The sequence below is a fragment of the Arvicola amphibius genome, chromosome X, assembly GCF_903992535.2.
Source record: "Arvicola amphibius chromosome X, mArvAmp1.2, whole genome shotgun sequence".
Classification (NCBI taxonomy): domain Eukaryota; kingdom Metazoa; phylum Chordata; class Mammalia; order Rodentia; family Cricetidae; genus Arvicola; species Arvicola amphibius.
In genome coordinates, this window is record NC_052065.1 from 27,041,280 (window position 1) to 27,059,829 (window position 18,550).

Below are 18,550 nucleotides of genomic sequence, written 5' to 3' on the forward strand. Positions count from 1 at the left end.
CCTGGCTATCCTGGAACTTGCTTTGTAGACCAGGCTGGCCTCAAACTCAGCGATCCATCTGCCTCTTCCTCCTGAGTTCTGGAACTAAAGACATGTGCCACTACTGACCAGCTATCTCTAGTTAGCAATTGTTCCTTATTAAGGGCCAGTGATGTTTCAGTGGATAAAAGCTCTTAACCACCAAACCTGACAAAACTGAATTTGATCCCCAGAATCCACATAGTGGAAGGAGAGAGCCTATTCTTGCAAATAGTCCTTTAAGTTACACACACTAAATATAATTTTTTTTTACTTATCCAGAAGATAGTCCAATAAGGAAAGAAGGGATTTTGTCATCATTTAATAATCTGTTTTGGTTTTGGGTTTTGGGGTTTTTTGTTTTGTTGGTTTTTGAGACATGGTTTCTATGTGTAGCTCTGACTGTCCTATCCTGAAACTCTGTAGACCAGGAACCATTGCCACCTGGCTATTAATTTTTTTTTTAGTAACCAATGCAAGCTTTCACCTATTTTGTAATTCCATGAGACTAGGTCAAGTCATATAGTATTCATGTCTCTCCCCCCAATGCCCACAAGATTTCTCTATGTAGATCTATCTAACCTAGAACTCCTGTAGACCAAACTAGCCTAGAACTCAGATCCACCTGAGATTAAAGGCTTGTATCATCATGCATGCCCAGCTCCATATCAATCATTTTAGTGTTACTACTAGAAGTGGTCATTACTGCTGCTGCCTTCAGTGAAAAAAGATGTTTGCTGTCCATTGTTTCCTAGCAATCCATCCCTTTACTGTAGGAAAAGTGAACTGAATTTAGAGTTGTGGTTTGTTTTGTTTTAGGTATGATGCATTGTGTATTCTCCTTCGTCACAGCAAGAATGTGCGATTTTGGTTTGCTCACAATGTCCTTTTTAATGTTTCAAATCGTTTTTCTGAATACCTTTTGGAATGCCCTAGTGCAGAAGTGAGAGGTGCATTTGCTAAACTTATAGTCTTCATTGCACATTTTTCCTTGCAAGATGGGCCTTGTCCTTCACCTTTTGCATCTCCTGGACCTTCTAGTCAGGTAATTGTCCCTTTGTTTGTAATTATTTGTGTGTTCCCCACTCCCAAATGTGTTTTCCTGAAGTTAAAGAGTTACTTGAATGCTTTTTTTTAAAATGTTTACCATAGTAACAAAGCCTGATCCTGAATTCCATTAAAATTACTAGATAAAAAGCAGCAGTGATTATTTGCCCTTTAAAAAAGTATGGGTAGCCTAGGGTATGATTTGGTGGTAGAGCGCATTCCTGAAATATACTCTGGTGCTCTAGTTTGTATCCCTAGCACAGAAGGGAATTTTTGTAAAGTTACAAGTTTTTATATGTATGTGTATGCTTTTTAAACATTTATTATGTATGGGATGTTGTGCATGTGCCACAGCACAAGTGTAGAGGCCAAAGGATAACTTGTGGGAGTCAATTCTCTCCTTCCACCATGTGGGTACTAGGGATCAAACTTCTAGTCCTCTGTTTGGGTGGGTAAGCTCCTTTACCCATTGAGTCATCTCACCAGCTTACAAAATAGTGTTTCCATGTGAGATTTTCCTATTTCCATTTTGGTGGATTTTTTTAATGAACAATTTTTTTTGATTGCAGCAAAGTGAAAAATCTATAACTCAAAAGCTGGGTGTGGTTGGCACATGCCTATAAATCTTGGGAAGCTCAGGCGGGGGGTTGAGAATTGAAAGCCAACCTAGGTTCTACATATTGAGACCCTGTCTCAAAACAAAATTAATAAAATGAAAAAGAAAAAAACAGGAAACCTACTTGAGATTTTCATTCCCTTTGCCAAGAATCAATTCCTTTTAATAGTTTGTGGCACAGGCCTATAATCTCAACCCTTTTGGAAGCTAAAGCTAGAAGAGATCTTGGGATATAGCTCAGTGGCAAAGTTCTTCTCTAGCATTAGCATACACATGGCCATGGATCAGTCTAATGGTGATAGGCAGGATGGATAGAATTCATGTGATCAATCTTTCCAAAAAAGTATTCTTGTGTTCAACATATACATACATGTCCCCTTTTTTATAAGAATGCAGTTATTGCCAGGTGGTGGCGGCACACGCCTTATTAGCTTGTGTTTTCTCCTTTACAGGCTTACGACAACTTAAGCTTAAGTGACCACTTATTAAGAGCAGTACTAAATCTCTTAAGGAGGGAAGTTTCAGAACATGGTCGTCATTTACAGCAGTATTTCAACTTGTTTGTAATGTATGCCAATTTAGGTAAGAAGTGAAATTTTTGTAATCTCTGTTAAAGTATTATGTTAAATGATAAGTCATTCAAAAGGGCAAATGATGAAATAAGGATTTCTTTTTTTCTTTGTATCAAACCTTTTCTCCTGTGTGCTTTTTTTTTAAACACCTCTGGTAAACATAATTGAGACTCTATTAGTTTTGCCTCCTTAATCGATGATACTGCATCTGTTTGCTTTATTTTTTTAAAGATTTATTTATTATGTAAACAACATTCTTCCTCCATGTATGCCCGCGCGACAGATCTCATTACAGATGGTTGTGAGCCACCATGTGGTTGCTGGGAATTGAACTCAGGACCTCTGGAAGAGCAGCAAGTGCTCTTAGCCACTGAGCTATCTCTCCAGCCCCTGTTTGCTTTATATAATTTTATATACATTGGTGTTTTACATTCATATCTGTCTGTATGAGGGTGTTGAATTCCTGGAACAGGGCTGCCTCGTTTGACAGCTCTCCTTCTCAAAGTAACTTGCTCTTTCTAATATTACCTGTTCATTTTTGTTCAGTTACTACTAGAACTGTATCGTGCTCTATTGTCTTCTACCATTATTTGTTGCAAAAGATTGGATGGGGGAGAAAACTTGTCTACCACAAACATGGACATTCCAACACTAAAGGGTGGGGACACATCTTTAATTTTTAGCACTAGGGAAGCAGACTGATCTGTGAGTTTGTTATTTTGGTGTTTATTTTAATTAACTTGAACAAAAGATATATGTCCTGTAATAATTAATTATAGAACTGGTTCAAAAACTTGAAGAATTGTTTTTTAATAACTTCTTTAAACATTGTTTTTAAAAAGCACTCAACTTTTACATTGAAATTTGAGTTCTATACCCAAGAAGTACTTATTGATTCATGGCCCTATTTATTTACTTCTCATTTATCTCTGGTTGCAATCTCCAGCCTGTACTGCATACCAGAACCCTATTGAAGAAGGACGCTTAAAAGAAATTCCACACTAGCTCAGAATTGAGAACTAGATGGCTAGTTATTTATGGGTCGATTCACAAATCAGAATCCTGTGTTTGAATGGAGATCAGAAACCGAACCCTACAACCGGAACAGAGAGGCCGGAAAAGAGAGTGCGCAAGCATGCTCTACATCGGCTTACATATTATAAGATGCCTCGCCCCGGTGGATGGGTAACCACTGGCTGTAAGATTTCCTACAGCACCCTGTTTCTCAGTTTAGTAGGGGCTGCAGTCTAGTTCATATCTAGACTTTGTATTTTCCAGGCTATAGAGTTTTCCCTATCCTAGTATCTACATACTCAGTCAAATCATAGTCAAATGGTCACTGGTTTGTTTGTTTGTTATCATTGCTGGGGTTTTTTTTTGTTTGTGTGTGTGTGAGGGGGGGAGAGAGAGGGGAGAGGAAGGGAGGTGAGGGGGTTCTGTAGTTTTGGAGACCAGGCTGGCCTTGAACTCACAGTTCAGCTTCTCTCTGCCTTCCAAGTGCTGTGATTAATGGCATGCACCACCACTGCCCAGCATAATCACTGTTTTGTATGGAAACTTTTTTTTGTTTTATTATGTATACAATATTCTGTCTGTGTGTATGCCTGAAGGCCAGAAGAGGGCACCAGACCTCATTACAGATGGTTGTGAGCCACCATGTGGTTGCTGGGAATTGAACTCAGGACCTTTGGAAGAACAGGCAATGCTCTTAACCATTGAGCCATCTCTCCAGCCCCTGTATGGAAACTTTTAAAGTGGTAAATTTCTTATCATAGTTAAATAAGTCTGAATCCAAGTAAGAACGGTGTGTCTGATTATAAAGTGATAGGCAAGGGTTAGGCATAATACCAGATGCAAGTAGATCTCTGAATTTGAGTCCAACCTGGTCTGCATAATAACTTCTAGAAGAGTTAGGACTATATAGGGAAGCCCTATCTCAAAAAAAAAAAAAAAGAGGTGATAGACCAGGGTTAGAAAGGTGGCTCAGCAGTTAAAGTGCTTGTACAAGAGTTCAAATCCTTACAACTTAAAGTATATGCTGAGTGGAATATGATAGTTTGCCTGTTATTCCAGCCTGAAAAGGTTGAGACATGGAAGCTACAGAGCAAGCTGGCTAATAAATGCTGATTTGGTTCACAAAGTTCTTTCTATCCTAATGTTTTTCTTCCCCATTTTCTCCTGCCTGTTTCCTGTCTCTTTTGACTGCAGGAGTGGCAGAGAAGACACAGCTGCTGAAACTGAGTGTGCCTGCTACCTTTATGCTTGTGTCCTTAGATGAAGGTCCTGGTCCTCCAATTAAATATCAGTATGCTGAATTAGGCAAATTATACTCAGTAGTGTCACAGCTAATCCGCTGTTGCAATGTCTCCTCAAGAATGCAGTCTTCTATCAATGGTAATGTATCCTTGGCAATAGTTTTGAATACTCTGGGTGAGATCTAGAACTAAATTAAATATAATACTGAAGATAAATACAAAGTAAGGATGTGAAGGAAGGTCCGTGCTTACAACATTTTATAGTATTTACAAGTTCTGTACTTTTTTTTTCACATTAATGAGTCTTTTTCTGCTTTCTACTGCGTTAAATTTCTAAAGTTTTTCATGTTAGTATACTTAATCATTGTAATGCATAGTCTATGTTTCTTCGTTATGCTTAGGAAACTTGACTTTTACAGCTCATTTTTCTAAAACATATACACGGGCTATTTTCTTAGAAGTCTGCATTGTTATTGTGGAGAAGCTTATTGGTTGTTCATTGGTGACAAATCTGTATTGTAGGTAATCCTTCTCTTCCAAATCCTTTTGGTGATCCTAACTTATCACAACCTATAATGCCAATTCAGCAAAATGTGGTAGATATTTTATTTGTGAGAACAAGTTATGTGAAGAAAATTATTGAAGACTGCAGTAACTCTGATGAGACCGTCAAATTGCTTCGCTTTTGCTGCTGGGAGAATCCTCAGTTCTCATCTACCGTCCTCAGTGAACTTCTTTGGCAGGTTAAGAAACCATAACCATTGCTAAATCTCTATGACTTGATTTGTTACCCATTTATCCATTATTAACTGTGTCTAACCTATTTCTAGGTTGCATATTCCTATACTTATGAACTCCGACCCTATTTGGATCTGCTTTTGCAAATCTTACTGATTGAAGACTCCTGGCAGACTCACAGGTAAAAATACTTTAAACAACATTCAACTGAATTGTTTTTTACTTGAAGAAAACCATCAATAGACATTTGTATACATGTGAATTCATTTAAGCCTAAGAATTATTTTAGTTTTAGATTACATTAGCTTTAGAACTAACTTCATGACACAAAGGTAGTCCTTAGGTGAGGAGGGCACAGAGAATACAGATCTTTAATCCCGGCACTTGGGAGACCGAGGCAGGCAGATTTCTGAGTTCCAAACTAGCCAGGGCTGTAGGGAGGCCTTGTCTTAAACAAAAAAGAGAGAGAGCGCGAGAGAGAGATCGAGAGATCGTAGGTGGAGCAACAAAATAACTAAGTAGGTGAGGGTACTTAGCTTCTGCCTGATGACCTGTGTTTAGTCCTATTAAAAGAAAACCAATTCTTGCTGGGCGGTGGTGGCGCATGCCCTTGATCCCAGCACTCGGGAGGCAGAGGCAGGTGGATCTCTGTGAGTTTGAGGCCAGTCTGGTCTACAAGAGCTAGTTCCAGGTCAGGCTCCAAAGCTACAGAGAAACCCTGTCTCAAAAAACCAGAAAGAAGGGCTGGAGAGATGGATCAGTGGTTAAGAGCACTGACTGCTCTTCCAGAGGACCCGGGTTCAGTTCCCAGCACCCACATGGCAGCTCACAACTGTCTGAAGATACAGTTCCAGGGGACCTGACACCCTCACACCAGTGCACATAAAATAAAGTAAATAAACAATAAGAAATATTAAAAAAAAAACAGTTCTAAGATGCATCACAGCTTAGGAACACTAGACTGCACTTCAGTACTATGCTTGTACACCATTTAAAACAGCAAAAACAAATAACTTGTTCAGAGTTAGAAGGGGAAACAAGGCAGAGTCACTTTATTCAACCTCTGCTAGGAAAGTGCTAGTTCTGGGCAACTCGAAGTATTTGCTACTTTATTCATGATCACAGATAGCTAACAAAGCACTTTAAGTACTGATTTTTAAGATTATCCATTCTTGGGGCTGTAGAATGGGTTGGCCATCTTTTTGAGATGACTCGTATTTGGTTCCTAACACCCACATAGTGATTCAAAACCCTCTGTATGTAACTCCAGTTCTCTGGGATCTGACAACCCTCTTACTGCTAAAGGTACCAGGTACATATATATACAATGCAGGAAAAGCACTCCTAAATCTACACATAAAATAATTTAAACCTTTTTTTTAATGTCAATGTTTAGTCTTAGTGGAAGATTGCAAATGCCAGAATTTACAATTACTGTTATAAAAATAGCAGTAAGCAAAGTATCTGTTTTCTTGGAGGCAAAATGTTCAAAGCTGTCACCATTGATACTTCACTCCTGAGATAATTTTAATGTAGTTTAGCTTCTAGTATTTTTCTTCTTAAAACAGTGTAAAAGATTATAGCTTTTAGGGAGTAATGTCATATATGAACTTTTAATTCCAGCATTCCAGTGGAGAGGCAGGCAGATCCCTTTGAGTTCTGAGCCAGCCAAGACTACATAGCAAGATCCTTTCTCAAAAAATAGAAAAGATTTTGTAACTTTCTAGTTAAACATATCTAAATTCTCTTTTTAGCATATAATATGTTGAAAATAAGTTGGATTAACTGTGAGAAAGAGTAGTCATTTTAGCTCAAGCTTGAAAATCATCTCATAGAGAGAGGTGAATCTCTGTAAGTTCGAGGCCAGCCTGGTCTACAAAGGACATCCAAGGCTGCACAGAAAAACCCTGTTTTGACAAAAACCAGGAAGGAAGGAAGGAAGTTTTGTCATAATGTCTTCCCATGTGTCTTGCTTTGTTAGACATGAGGAAGCAACATCAAGCTAATACTGTTTTAAAGATGGTATCTGGAAAACTATTGATATTAGTGGAAAGTAATGTTTTAGCACTTTATATAAGTTTCCAAAAGTGAAGGTAAGGATTGGGGGTGGTTTAGTTGACAGAGAGCTTATCTAACATGGGTTGTGCCGGCCCTCATCCTCAGCACCGCTCCCCCTCAAAAAAAAAATGAGAAGTAGGATTTATATGTAGTATCTTAAATCAAACAGCAAGAAGCCTGTAGCTGTTTAGATACTCTTGTTCCTTTCCCGTCCTGACGATCTTTAATCTCCTTTCTTCTGTGAGTTTGCCTATTACTATCATTTTGCCAAAGTGTAATTACAAAATTTAGCATTTTTTCCTTTAGCATTTATTTTCCTTCAGTGTAATGTTTGCAAGGTTCATTTACCATTATAGCATATATTGGTATTTTATTTCCTTTTTATGGCTGAATGATTACTTAGTCTTACAGGTATGTCATTTTGTTTATTGGCAGGTAATGTCTAACACAAAATAAACAGGCACTGGGCATGATGGTACAAGCATAATCTCAGTAGTTGAGAGACTGTGACAGATTGAGAGGTCAAAGCCATTCTTTGTTACATAATGAGACCCTTTCTTAAAAAGGAAAAGACAAAAAGAAAGCAAATTATTTTCAACTATGGAGTTAGTGAACTTGTTTCTTTAAGTTTGTGTTATTCTTGAGTGTTTTGACTTTGCTTCTCGTAATGTATTTAAACTTTATAAGAAAAGCAATTTGAACAAGTAAAGTTAAATGCACAGACTTGAGTCAGATTGGTTGGCAACTGTATGACCCTAGGCAAGCTGTTTATTTTGTCATCTTTTCCAAGGTTTAATAATATTTGCTAGCCGGGCGGTGGTGGCGCACGCCTTTAATCCCAGCACTCGGGAGGCAGAGGCAGGCGGATCTCTGTGAGTTCGAGACCAGCCTGGTCTACAAGAGCTAGTTCCAGGACAGGCTCCAAAGCCACAGAGAAACCCTGTCTCGAAAAACCAAAAAAATAATAATAATAATAATAATAATAATAATAATATTTGCTGTCCAGTATGAAACAACTGAACTCACAGGCATTTACTGGGTGACATGTAATAGCACTCAATAAATGTTGACTTCTCTTAGATTTTAGAAGTTTTTATCTTCTGATTGTTTTTCAGAATTCATAATGCCCTTAAAGGAATTCCAGATGACCGAGATGGGCTGTTTGACACAATCCAGCGTTCTAAGAATCACTATCAAAAAAGAGCATACCAGTGTATAAAATGTATGGTAGCTCTCTTTAGCAGTTGTCCTGTTGCTTACCAAATCCTGCAGGTGAGGGTATTTTCTTGTAATTTCATAGAAGTTTGAATCAGAATTAAAGATCCTGTTTTAAAGGCTAAGGCTATATGGTATATATATAAGGCTCTGTGGTATACTGCTTACCCAGAATATACAAAGCCTTGGAGTTAAATCCCCAGTACCAGAAACAATAAGCGAAAATGACATTAAGACCTTGTTTTAATCCAGGACTGGTGGGTGTTCATCTATAAAATCAATATTCAAGGCTAAGGCAGGAGGATAACAGGTTCAACAACAGCCTGAGCTACATAGCAAGTCTTTATTTCAAGGGGGGAAAAACAATCCTGAGTTTGTGGGGGTGGTGGTCATTTTAAATTTTCTTTGAGATATTCCAAATCCTCTTAAGTGTATATATGGTTTTACTTTTAAAGGGCAATGGAGATCTTAAAAGGAAATGGACCTGGGCAGTGGAATGGCTTGGAGATGAACTCGAAAGAAGACCATACACTGGCAATCCTCAATACACTTACAACAATTGGTCTCCCCCAGTGCAAAGCAATGAAACATCAAATGGCTATTTCTTGGAGAGATCACATAGTGCTAGGATGACACTTGCAAAAGCTTGTGAACTCTGTCCTGAGGAGGTAAAAAAAGCCACCAGTCTACAAGAGATAGAAATGGAAGAAAGCAAAGTAATTCTTTATTAGGCTCTGGTTATATATTAATAATAATTTTGTTTCTTACAGGTTTTGCTAAAGTTGTACTTGCTGTAATATTTAGTGATAAATAAATCCGGATTCCTCCCTCTGGAGAAATTACAGTGCTATAACTTCAAATTCTTCTAAGAGAATCCAAATTATGAATTTTAATTGTTTTTTAAATCTTTATGGGTGTTTTTTCTGTATATATGTCTGCACCGTGTGCCTTCTTGGTGTCCATGGAGGCCAGAAAAAAGGATATTGGATTCCCTGAAACTGCAGTTCAACAGGTTATTGTGAACTGACATTTGCATATTAACTTAAACTTTGGCCGGGCAGTGGTATTTCATGCCTTTAATCCCAGCACTTGGGAGGCAGAGACAGGTGGATCTCTGGACAGCCAGGACTGTTAAACAGAGAAACCCTGTCTCAAACAACCAAAAAGAAAGAAAAAGGAAAAAAAAAAAAAAAAAGACTTGAACTGGCTGGGCGGTGGTGGCGCCATGCATTTAATCCCAGCACTCGGGAGGCAGAGATAGGCAGATCTCTGTGAGTTCGAGACCAGCCTGGTCTACCAGAGCTAGTTCCAGGATGGCCTCCAAAGCTGCAGAGAAACCCTGTCTCGAAAAACCACCAAAAAAAAAAATTTAAAAATTTAAAAAAAAAAAAAAAATTGAAATTTGGTCCTCTAGAAGAACAGCAAGTGCTCTTTACTCTGAGTCATCTCTCTATCTCCATCCTCTTCTTCCTTTAACATCATTCATTTACTCTGTATGTATGTGAATATGAACCATAGCACATGTGGAGATTTTTTTCAAATTAAAATATAACCGCATTATTTCCCCCTTTTAGTTATTCCCACACAACCCCTTGCTCTTTCTTAGATTCATGGCTTCTTTTTCTTTAAATGTTGTATATATCTATATTCTTAATGTATAAATAACGTGTTCAGTGTGTATAAAGTTACTTACATGTTTATTACCTTAGGAATGATAATTAGGGGATTCTTCCCTAGGGGATATAATTTTCCTGCTTTCAGCATTCATTGTTTACCTATAGTTCTCTGTCTAGGCTTAAAATCTCATGAACTTTCCTCCTTCCATGTTAACACCTATCGATGTCCTTGTTTAGACAGCCATGTGTGTGGCTTCCCTGGCATTTATAGGAGATGGAGTCTCACAACAGACATCCTGTTCCTCTGACTCTTTATAGTATTCCACCCCCTCAGTGACTGGGGAGGGTCCCTAAACCTTAGATTGCAGAAGTTATAAACAGTTTTTAAAAGTTGTTACTGCGTCAACAGAGTTGGAAGTGAGTTTGATGTTGCCTATGTAATTCTTTTTCTTTGATATTAGGAACCAGATGACCAAGATGCCCCAGATGAGCATGAATCACCTCCACCAGAAGATGCCCCATTATACCCTCATTCCCCTGGATCTCAATATCAGCAGGTAAGCAGGAGTCAGATAGTGGAGTTAATAACCTCTACAGTGGTTCTCAACCTTTCTAATGCTGCAACCTTTTAATACAGTTCCTTTTGTTGTGGTGACCGACAACCATAAAATTATTGTCGTTGCTACTTTATAACTGTAATTTTGCTACTATTATGAATTGCAATGTAAATATCTGATATGTGACCCCTGTCAGAGGTCATTCAGACCACCCCCAGGGGTTGCAACCCACTGATTGAGAACCACTGCTCTAAAGCCAATTTCATGTTTAGTTGTAAAGGATGGCTTTTCCATGACTGAATTCATAGATTATCTGAACTAACTCTGGGTACATGATCAGAAGAATGGTTGTAATGTGGTCATGGTGCAAATTTTACTTGCCCCAGTGATGTCGTTCCCTTACCAAATATATATGTCTTGTACTAGTATAGAGTGAGTAAAACTGCATGATTCTCAGCATAAAATAATCATTGCTTAGTGTGAAGGATTATGATAACACTTGTTAGGCTAAGTCTATAAGTAGATTCTGAAAACACAGAGATATGGCAGTTAAATAATGTTGCTTAATTAGCCTGGAATTTCATTGACAGTAGAAATTATGGGGGAGGAATTTGACATATTTCTACAGGTGATTATAACTGTAAAATTATAAAAGTAGTTAGAGAAATAATATCCTAACTGAGAACATTCCTAAAACGTAGATGTGACCAAATCAAATGTTTAGAGTTGACAGTAGTACACAATGGACACCAGCTTCCTAGCATGGTGTAGAGTGCCAGAACTCACCAAGAATAGATGACTTAGCCTTTAATCCCAGCACTCATGAGACAGAGATAGGCAGATCTCTGAGATTGTGACCAGCCAGGGCTACATATTAAGACCCTATCTTGCAAACCTTTAATCCCAGCACTTGGGAGACAGACACAGGTGGCTATTAGTGAATTCGAGGTCAGTATGATCTACAAAGTGAGTTCCAGGGCAACCAGGACTGTTAAGCAGAGACACCTTGTCATACAAGCCCCACCTGAGTTCAGTACCTAGGACTGTTATAGTAGGAGAAAATAACTCCTTCAAGCTGTCCTCTGACCTTCCCATATGTATTATAATATACACATAGACTAATAATAAAATTTAATTTTTTGAGCTGTCTCTAGTCCCTAAATTTATGTATGTGACACTAAAAATCACTTTGAACAAATATTGTTTCAGACTTAACCAAGTCATTTAATCTTTAGGGTCCTGAGGTTTGTATTTGCCCATAAGGTTTTTCTTTTTTTACCAGTTTCCATTATCAGGCAGGTGTATTTAAAGGTTAAATCCTAAGAATAAGATACATGTTTAAAAAAAAAAAAAAAGATACATGTTTACATTCACAACAATTTCAACTCACGGTTTTAAACTGTGCTTGCTATTGGAAAGATTGGGTTCTTCCTAGATTTATTTTACCACGTTTAATTATGGTATTGTGCATATATGCCAGGGAGTATCAGTTGGAGAGACTCAGGTGTGTCACATCTTATAACTGGAGTTATGCCAGTTATAAGCCACCTAGCATGGGTGCTGGGAACCAACCTTTCATCCTCTGTATAACCGATACATAGTCTGATCCAGCCATGGAAAAGTTGTAATGCACAGATTTTTTTTTTTCTCTTTCAGAATAACCATGTGCATGGACAGCCATATACAGGCCCAGCAGCACATCACATGAATAACCCTCAGAGAACTGGCCAACGAGCACAAGAAAATTATGAAGGCAGTGAAGAAGTGTCCCCACCTCAAACCAAGGATCAGTGAAATGCACATATTAACTGGTTCCATCAAGACTGTGCACCCAGGCCTTACAGTCCAACTTTTTTCTGTGTCTGGCTAATATTTAAAACTAGAAAAAACTATTCCTAATCAACATGGATTGGAAAGTTTATTCACTGTCTTATCTGCAGAAATATGCTGTCAATATATAACCCGCCTGCAGTGGAAAGTGTATAGTGTTTTGTAATAAATGGCCTGATGCTAATGTGTAAATGGCAAAGGTGTATATAGTATATTAATGTTTGACTGTTAATTCTTAAAGTTTTTTTTCCTTGATGAGACTCACAGATCTACAAAAACTACATTTTCTTGTTATACCCACTGCACTCTGCAGCCAGTGTTGCCTACCTTGTGGCAGTTGGATCACCTCCTTTACAAAAACAAAGTTAACAGCAACAAAACAGCCCATTCATGTCACACCAATAGTTTTCGTGTTCATTCTTTGCCACTGGAATCAATTTTACTATGAGCAGTGTAAAGCTGGTTACCTTTAATTATTTGGTTGACGTGGAAAATTGGTGATGTACTATGTTTCTAGATCTTTTTCATTGCCTTTTTATTCTGATGTTAGGTTAATCACTTTGAAGCTATAGATATGCTGTAACATTTAGCATGGCTTCACACAAGTTAGTGTAGCCAATGAGGAAATATTACCATAATGACTGCAGTTATCCTGACATGGAGACTGCATTGCCTGGAGCTTTCCTTCTTAAACCCTAGACTATAAAATACAGGCTGAGGGGAGAACTGTGGTAAGCAGGCAGTTCTCAATTGCACATGTGTTCCTTCTCGTGTTTGACAGTGCAGATCTCTGGGTGGAATGAAGAACACAAATTTATCAATTTAGTGGTGGGAATTTTGAAAGGTTTAAAACAAAACTGCAAAAATTTGCTATGCCAGGATGCTGGCTGGAGCCTAGTAGAAGACTGTATCTGGTGTGCTTGTTTTGTTCTTTGGTAGAGCTTACTAAGTGACTCTTCTCAAACTGTCCTCTGCTGGACCCCAGTGATTCAGAAGTCAGAACCCCACAGTCTTTTGAGTACCTCTGCACCAAGATGTCTGACTGATTCTCTGCTCAGTCATAATTTTACTTGAAAGCAAGAATTGTCCTAGCTCCTGTTCCATTCCAAAAATTTTAACATTCAAAGCAGGGTCTAATTTAAAAATAAAAAAATTACTGGTTGTTAATATAATTGAAGTATCACAATTTTAGAATAAACAATTTGAATTAATTCATCAGTTAAAACTGTATTTTAAAGAGAATTGGTGACTTGATTGTGTGTAATTTTTGGAAACTGTCTAAAACCAAATACCCCTGCAAACAGATACAACCCACCCTATTTAAATATTTTGCTGTTTTATTTTATAGAAATTATTTTGCTGAATTCGCAAATAGAATTTGATTTAAGAAGAACTTTTTGTCCTGTGGTGTGTTTGGGGGTTTTGGTACCTTTTCTTTCTCTCTCTGTCTGTCTCTCTCTCTCTCCTGTCTCTCTCTCTCTCTCCTGTCTCTCTCTCCCCCTCTCCCCTCTCTCTCCCCTCTCTCCTGCATATTTTGTGCACAGAAAGATTGGCTCTTTACTAAAAGACTTGGAGAACAGGATGTTGATGTTGTAAAAGTTCCTCTAACAATCAATCTTGTACTTTTTGTATTTTTTTATATACCTGTGTATTTAATGAGCACAAGCTTGGTTGTATTTTTTACATTTCAGTTGATAGAAAAATGCTGAAAGGCTATAGTTGACACTGTTCAAAGCAGATTCAAAATTGAGCATTTATCTTACTTTATGATTTAAAAGGGGCAGTATTTAAGATAAAGGCTTCGGGTATCTTATTCACAGTATTCCAGTCCTGCTTCTACGCTTCTTGTAATTTTAGCAGCTTTTGACTCTACCGTAGATTCTGTTTACATCAGAATTTGCTTGTATTTTGGTTTTTGTGGAGCTAGGGATCCAGGGCCTCAAGCACTCCAGGCAAGTGCTCTGCCACTGAGCTGTACCTCCAGCCTGAATTGAAGTTTGAGCAAAGGTGTTGTATACAGTGTTTGCCTTTCCAACTGGAAGTTTTCAAAGTTTCTCATATAGTAAAGTAGGTTAGTTTTGTTTGGATAAGTTACTGGTACTAGTTATCTTACCATCTGACAGACAACCTTGTCATTTTCTGCTCCTTAATGAAATTATGAAATACATAAAACTTAGTGACTTCCTAGATAAGAGAAAACTTGACATTTTCAAAGGCTGTGAATTTTTAGTTTTGGAGGGATTCCCCCCTCCCCATTAGTTGCTTTGAGTGTATAAGTCCACCAATTCCTAGTGAGGGCTTATGAGTCATGTTTCCCTCCATTTGAGGAAGAGTCAGTCTGTGTTGTGACCTTGAGTTAGGGAAACTGAACAGAGTTATTTTTTAGTTTATGAAAATTATTTTCTATGTTTAACTCTTTAAGCATTAATGTATAACCGAAAATTTTAAGATGCATGTTATTGTAAGACCAACTTAGTGGTGATTTTGAGGTCTTTAAAACATAAATGGCACATTTTAAATTTCAAGTCTTAAAGTGCCTAAAAATTATTTGATTCTCTCAACTGATTCTTTTGAGCCATATGTTTCCTCCTTTAAATGTTTGTTGCAGGTCACTAGTATTCCTTTGAAATACTCCCATGTTTCTAAGTGGCATGATTATTCTATTGAAGACTGTAGAATCTGTTAACGTAAAGACTGAAAAGATTTTAGTTGTCAAACTGTGTGAATTGGGGTGTTACATCTTCGGATCTAAGTATTTCCGTGTACAACTTGGTAAACACCATATTGCTGCTGTTTCTAACCCCTCCACCAACTGACTTCTCATGTTCAGCATCACAGAGGCAGAAATACAAACATAATCATATTTGGACTTTATTTCTTTTTATTGATTTTTCTCAGTGATGATTTCCCAGCTTTTTTGTCTCAGCTATACTTATACAGACCTAGAATTATTCAAATGTTTTCTATTTTCATGATTAACTTTTATTAGTGAACAATAACAAATCTTTAATCCTCATTGGTTAAAATAATGAGGAGCCTTTTTTATTTGAATTACTTTTGTAAAGGAAAGTAACAGTCTGTGAATATTCAGGTGACTACTTTGGAATAGTTCTTCGGGTTTTTATTAGTATTTTTCCAGGTTATGTTCTCCCATGGACTATTTTACTTTGTCAAATTTTGTGGTTAATTTGGTGGCTATATCCTGCCTTATTTAGAATTTTAGAAAATTGCCTTTTTGTGATAAGTGCCCAGCTTTGATTTCTAGTTTGAAGGTACGAGGACATACAGACTGCTGATAAAGGAAAGCAGTACCCCTTTGCCCCAGCTTTTATGTTACCAACAAAACCGTTCTTGGTACTGGTTTCGTCATAGGGCCCAACCAGATTTGGTCCCTCACCTACATGAGTGTTGCATATTGAAAATGAGGCTTTGGTATGATAAATCACTACAGAAGTGCTGAATGTATTAAGAACTTGCTGCCGATTGTATTTCTATTATTTTGTGTTTGCAGAAGTATGTAGCACTTGTCCTCAAAGCTTACGGGTGTAAGTGGGGAAAGGTGAACCACATTTTAAAGTCACTAAGGAGTGCAATTTTTTTTTATTTTGGAATTGGGGTTCCCAAAAGGAAATTTCACCACCCAAATCTCACATACTTCTTAGCCTTTTACAAGCCAACAGACTGACATAAAAGATTGTCCGCAGTTCGTAAGATCTAGCACATATACAAAAATAAAACTTTATAAATTAAATTTTGGTTTTCTTTTATTTATTAAAATACAGTTTCTAAGATCTAAAGCCTAGTCCCCCATCCCATCGTCGTCCCCCCCCCCCCCTGTATTGCTGGGGATGGAATACAGGGCCTCCAACATAGGCATGTCACTGAGCCACATTCCTGGCCCTTGAAATTTTTTTAAGGGAAATGATTATAAACATTTATTATAGAAGGTCTATAGATCCAACATGTTCGTGTCTAAGCAGCTGAACATACGGTTTTTGTTTTGGGTTTGTGGGGTGTTTTTGGTTTATTTCTGGGTTTTTGTTTTCTTTTTGGTTTTTCTGTGTAACAGCACTGTCTGTCGTAGAACTACCTCTGTGTAGATCAGGCTGGCCTCAAACTCAAGAGATTCATCTGCCTCCCAAGTGCTGGGATTACAGGCACCACCTGTGTGTGCATCACCACTGCCTGTCTTGATTTTAAATCTGAAAACTCGCCTGTTTTGAGGGGTTCAGTTAATATGAAAATTCTCTTTAGTATTTCATCTGTTCATTTTCAATATCTGAAAAAATACGTTTGACTTCTGCAAAACCTATTGATATTTCCCCAAAGTTGGGATACTTTAAGGATTACTGCTAAAGAAGGGCATTTTAAATATTCCTCACATTTGATTTTTATTGAAACATAGCCTGTAACTCGGGCTGGTCTGGAATTCACTCTAATTCATTCTAACTCAGACTATGACCTTTTGTCAAAGCCTCCAAAGTTCCAGGTATATATGATTTTCTGGTTCCATCCTTCCTGCTCCATTTTTTTAAAAAAATTTGCAAAGTATTGTGGTATGCTTATGAACCTACCACTTAAGGGGAAGACCAGTTAAAGGTCATCTTCAACTACTAAATTTGAGGCCAGCCTGGACTATAAAAGACCCTGTTTCAGAACTATATAAAACCAAATCAAATATTAAACTCTTTTTGGGAAACTAATTAGTTTGACCATTTCTATTTGAATTTTAATGTCCCTTAGCTAAATATTAGACAAGTGTTCAGCATCAGGGGCTAGAGAGTTACGTTCATATATGAGATATCTTTGGAATGAGACCCTACTTTAAACACAAATCATCGGGGCTGGAGAGATGGCTCAGTGGTTAAGAGCGTTGCCTGCTCTCTAAAGGTCCTGAGTTCAATTCCCAGCAACCACATGGTGGCTCACAACCATCTGTAATGAGGTCTGGTGCCCTCTTCTGGCCTGCAGGCATCTACATAGAATATTGTATACATAATAAATATTTTAAAAAAACAAATCATCATATGACATATGCACAGTCTGAATAATTCTATATTTGTAATGACCCCTTGTATTTGACTTTAAGGTAGGTTTTGGGTTTTGTGCTGGATAGATCCTGCCACATACTAGTCAAGCTAGCACTGTATAAGCCATCTGTATCTTAAAAATTCAACCATTACAAAATGTTTCAGACATATTTTAAAAAGACATTGAGTGGAGTGGGAAGCATTTCAACTGAGGTACAATGGTACCTGACTGTTTCTTAATGCTTTAGAACATAGCATGTCTGACCAAGTCAGTAAGATACCAGTCAAGAGGGGGCAAACCACTTTCACAGACTTGATAACCCATCTGGTGCCGGGTGGTGGTGGCGCACACCTTTAATCTCCATCTGGTGCCGGGTGGTGGTGGCACACGCCTTTAATCTCAGCAGAGGCAGGCGGATCTCTGAGTTCGAGGCCAACCTGGTCTACAAGAGCTAGATCCAGGACAGGCTCTAGAAACTACAGGGAAACCCTGTCTCGAAAAAAAAAAAAAAAGGAAGAAGAAGAACCCATCTGGTTTCTTGCCATTTTTAACTGCTGTGTTCTCACCCATTCCTTTCCTAGTTATTGGAGCATTGAATAACCAACTTAGGAGCTCAGGAGAGTTTTTTTGGATGTTCTACCATGCCCAAAGAAAAGCATACACTAGATTCATAAAGGTACTGAATTAAAGTCTGGGGAAATGGTTCAGTTACCACAGTGCTGACTTGACTGCAAGCACTAGGACTTTAGCTAAATTGCAGAACCCACACTTGGAACACCAATACTAGGTAGGTAAAGAGGCATATCCCTGGGATTCTCTGGCTAGTCAGCCTACCGTACAGGTCATCCAGAGACCCTGTTTTAATTAAGGATGGTAGAAGCCTTCATTGGTACACACCTTTAATCCAAACGCTCAGGAGGCATAAGCAGGTGGATCTCTTAGGATGTTGAAGCCAGCCTACAAGGTGCATTCCAAGAAAGCCAAACTTCTGTAATAG

The 18,550-nt window shown here is 38.0% G+C and overlaps 1 protein-coding gene across 6 annotated transcripts in view; it reads left to right on the plus strand.

Moving 5' to 3' along the window:
• Positions 1 to 16,273, plus strand: part of Usp9x (ubiquitin specific peptidase 9 X-linked) — a 137,754-nt gene extending 121,481 nt beyond the window's left edge. For 4 of the 6 annotated variants that reach the window (XM_038315968.1, XM_038315972.1, XM_038315970.1 and 1 more), the window contains 9 exons: positions 838 to 1,063; positions 2,134 to 2,263; positions 4,462 to 4,647; positions 5,031 to 5,251; positions 5,339 to 5,427; positions 8,420 to 8,576; positions 8,975 to 9,235; positions 10,597 to 10,692; positions 12,349 to 16,273. In XM_038315968.1, the coding sequence (XP_038171896.1) occupies positions 838 to 1,063; positions 2,134 to 2,263; positions 4,462 to 4,647; positions 5,031 to 5,251; positions 5,339 to 5,427; positions 8,420 to 8,576; positions 8,975 to 9,235; positions 10,597 to 10,692; positions 12,349 to 12,486 (1,504 nt within the window). In that variant the 3' untranslated portion in view covers positions 12,487 to 16,273. The remainder of the gene's footprint in view (positions 1 to 837; positions 1,064 to 2,133; positions 2,264 to 4,461; positions 4,648 to 5,030; positions 5,252 to 5,338; positions 5,428 to 8,419; positions 8,577 to 8,974; positions 9,236 to 10,596; positions 10,693 to 12,348) is intronic. The other 2 variants (XM_038315973.1, XM_038315974.1) reach the window with 1 other exon arrangement.
• The last annotated feature ends 2,277 nt before the right edge of the window (positions 16,274 to 18,550 follow it).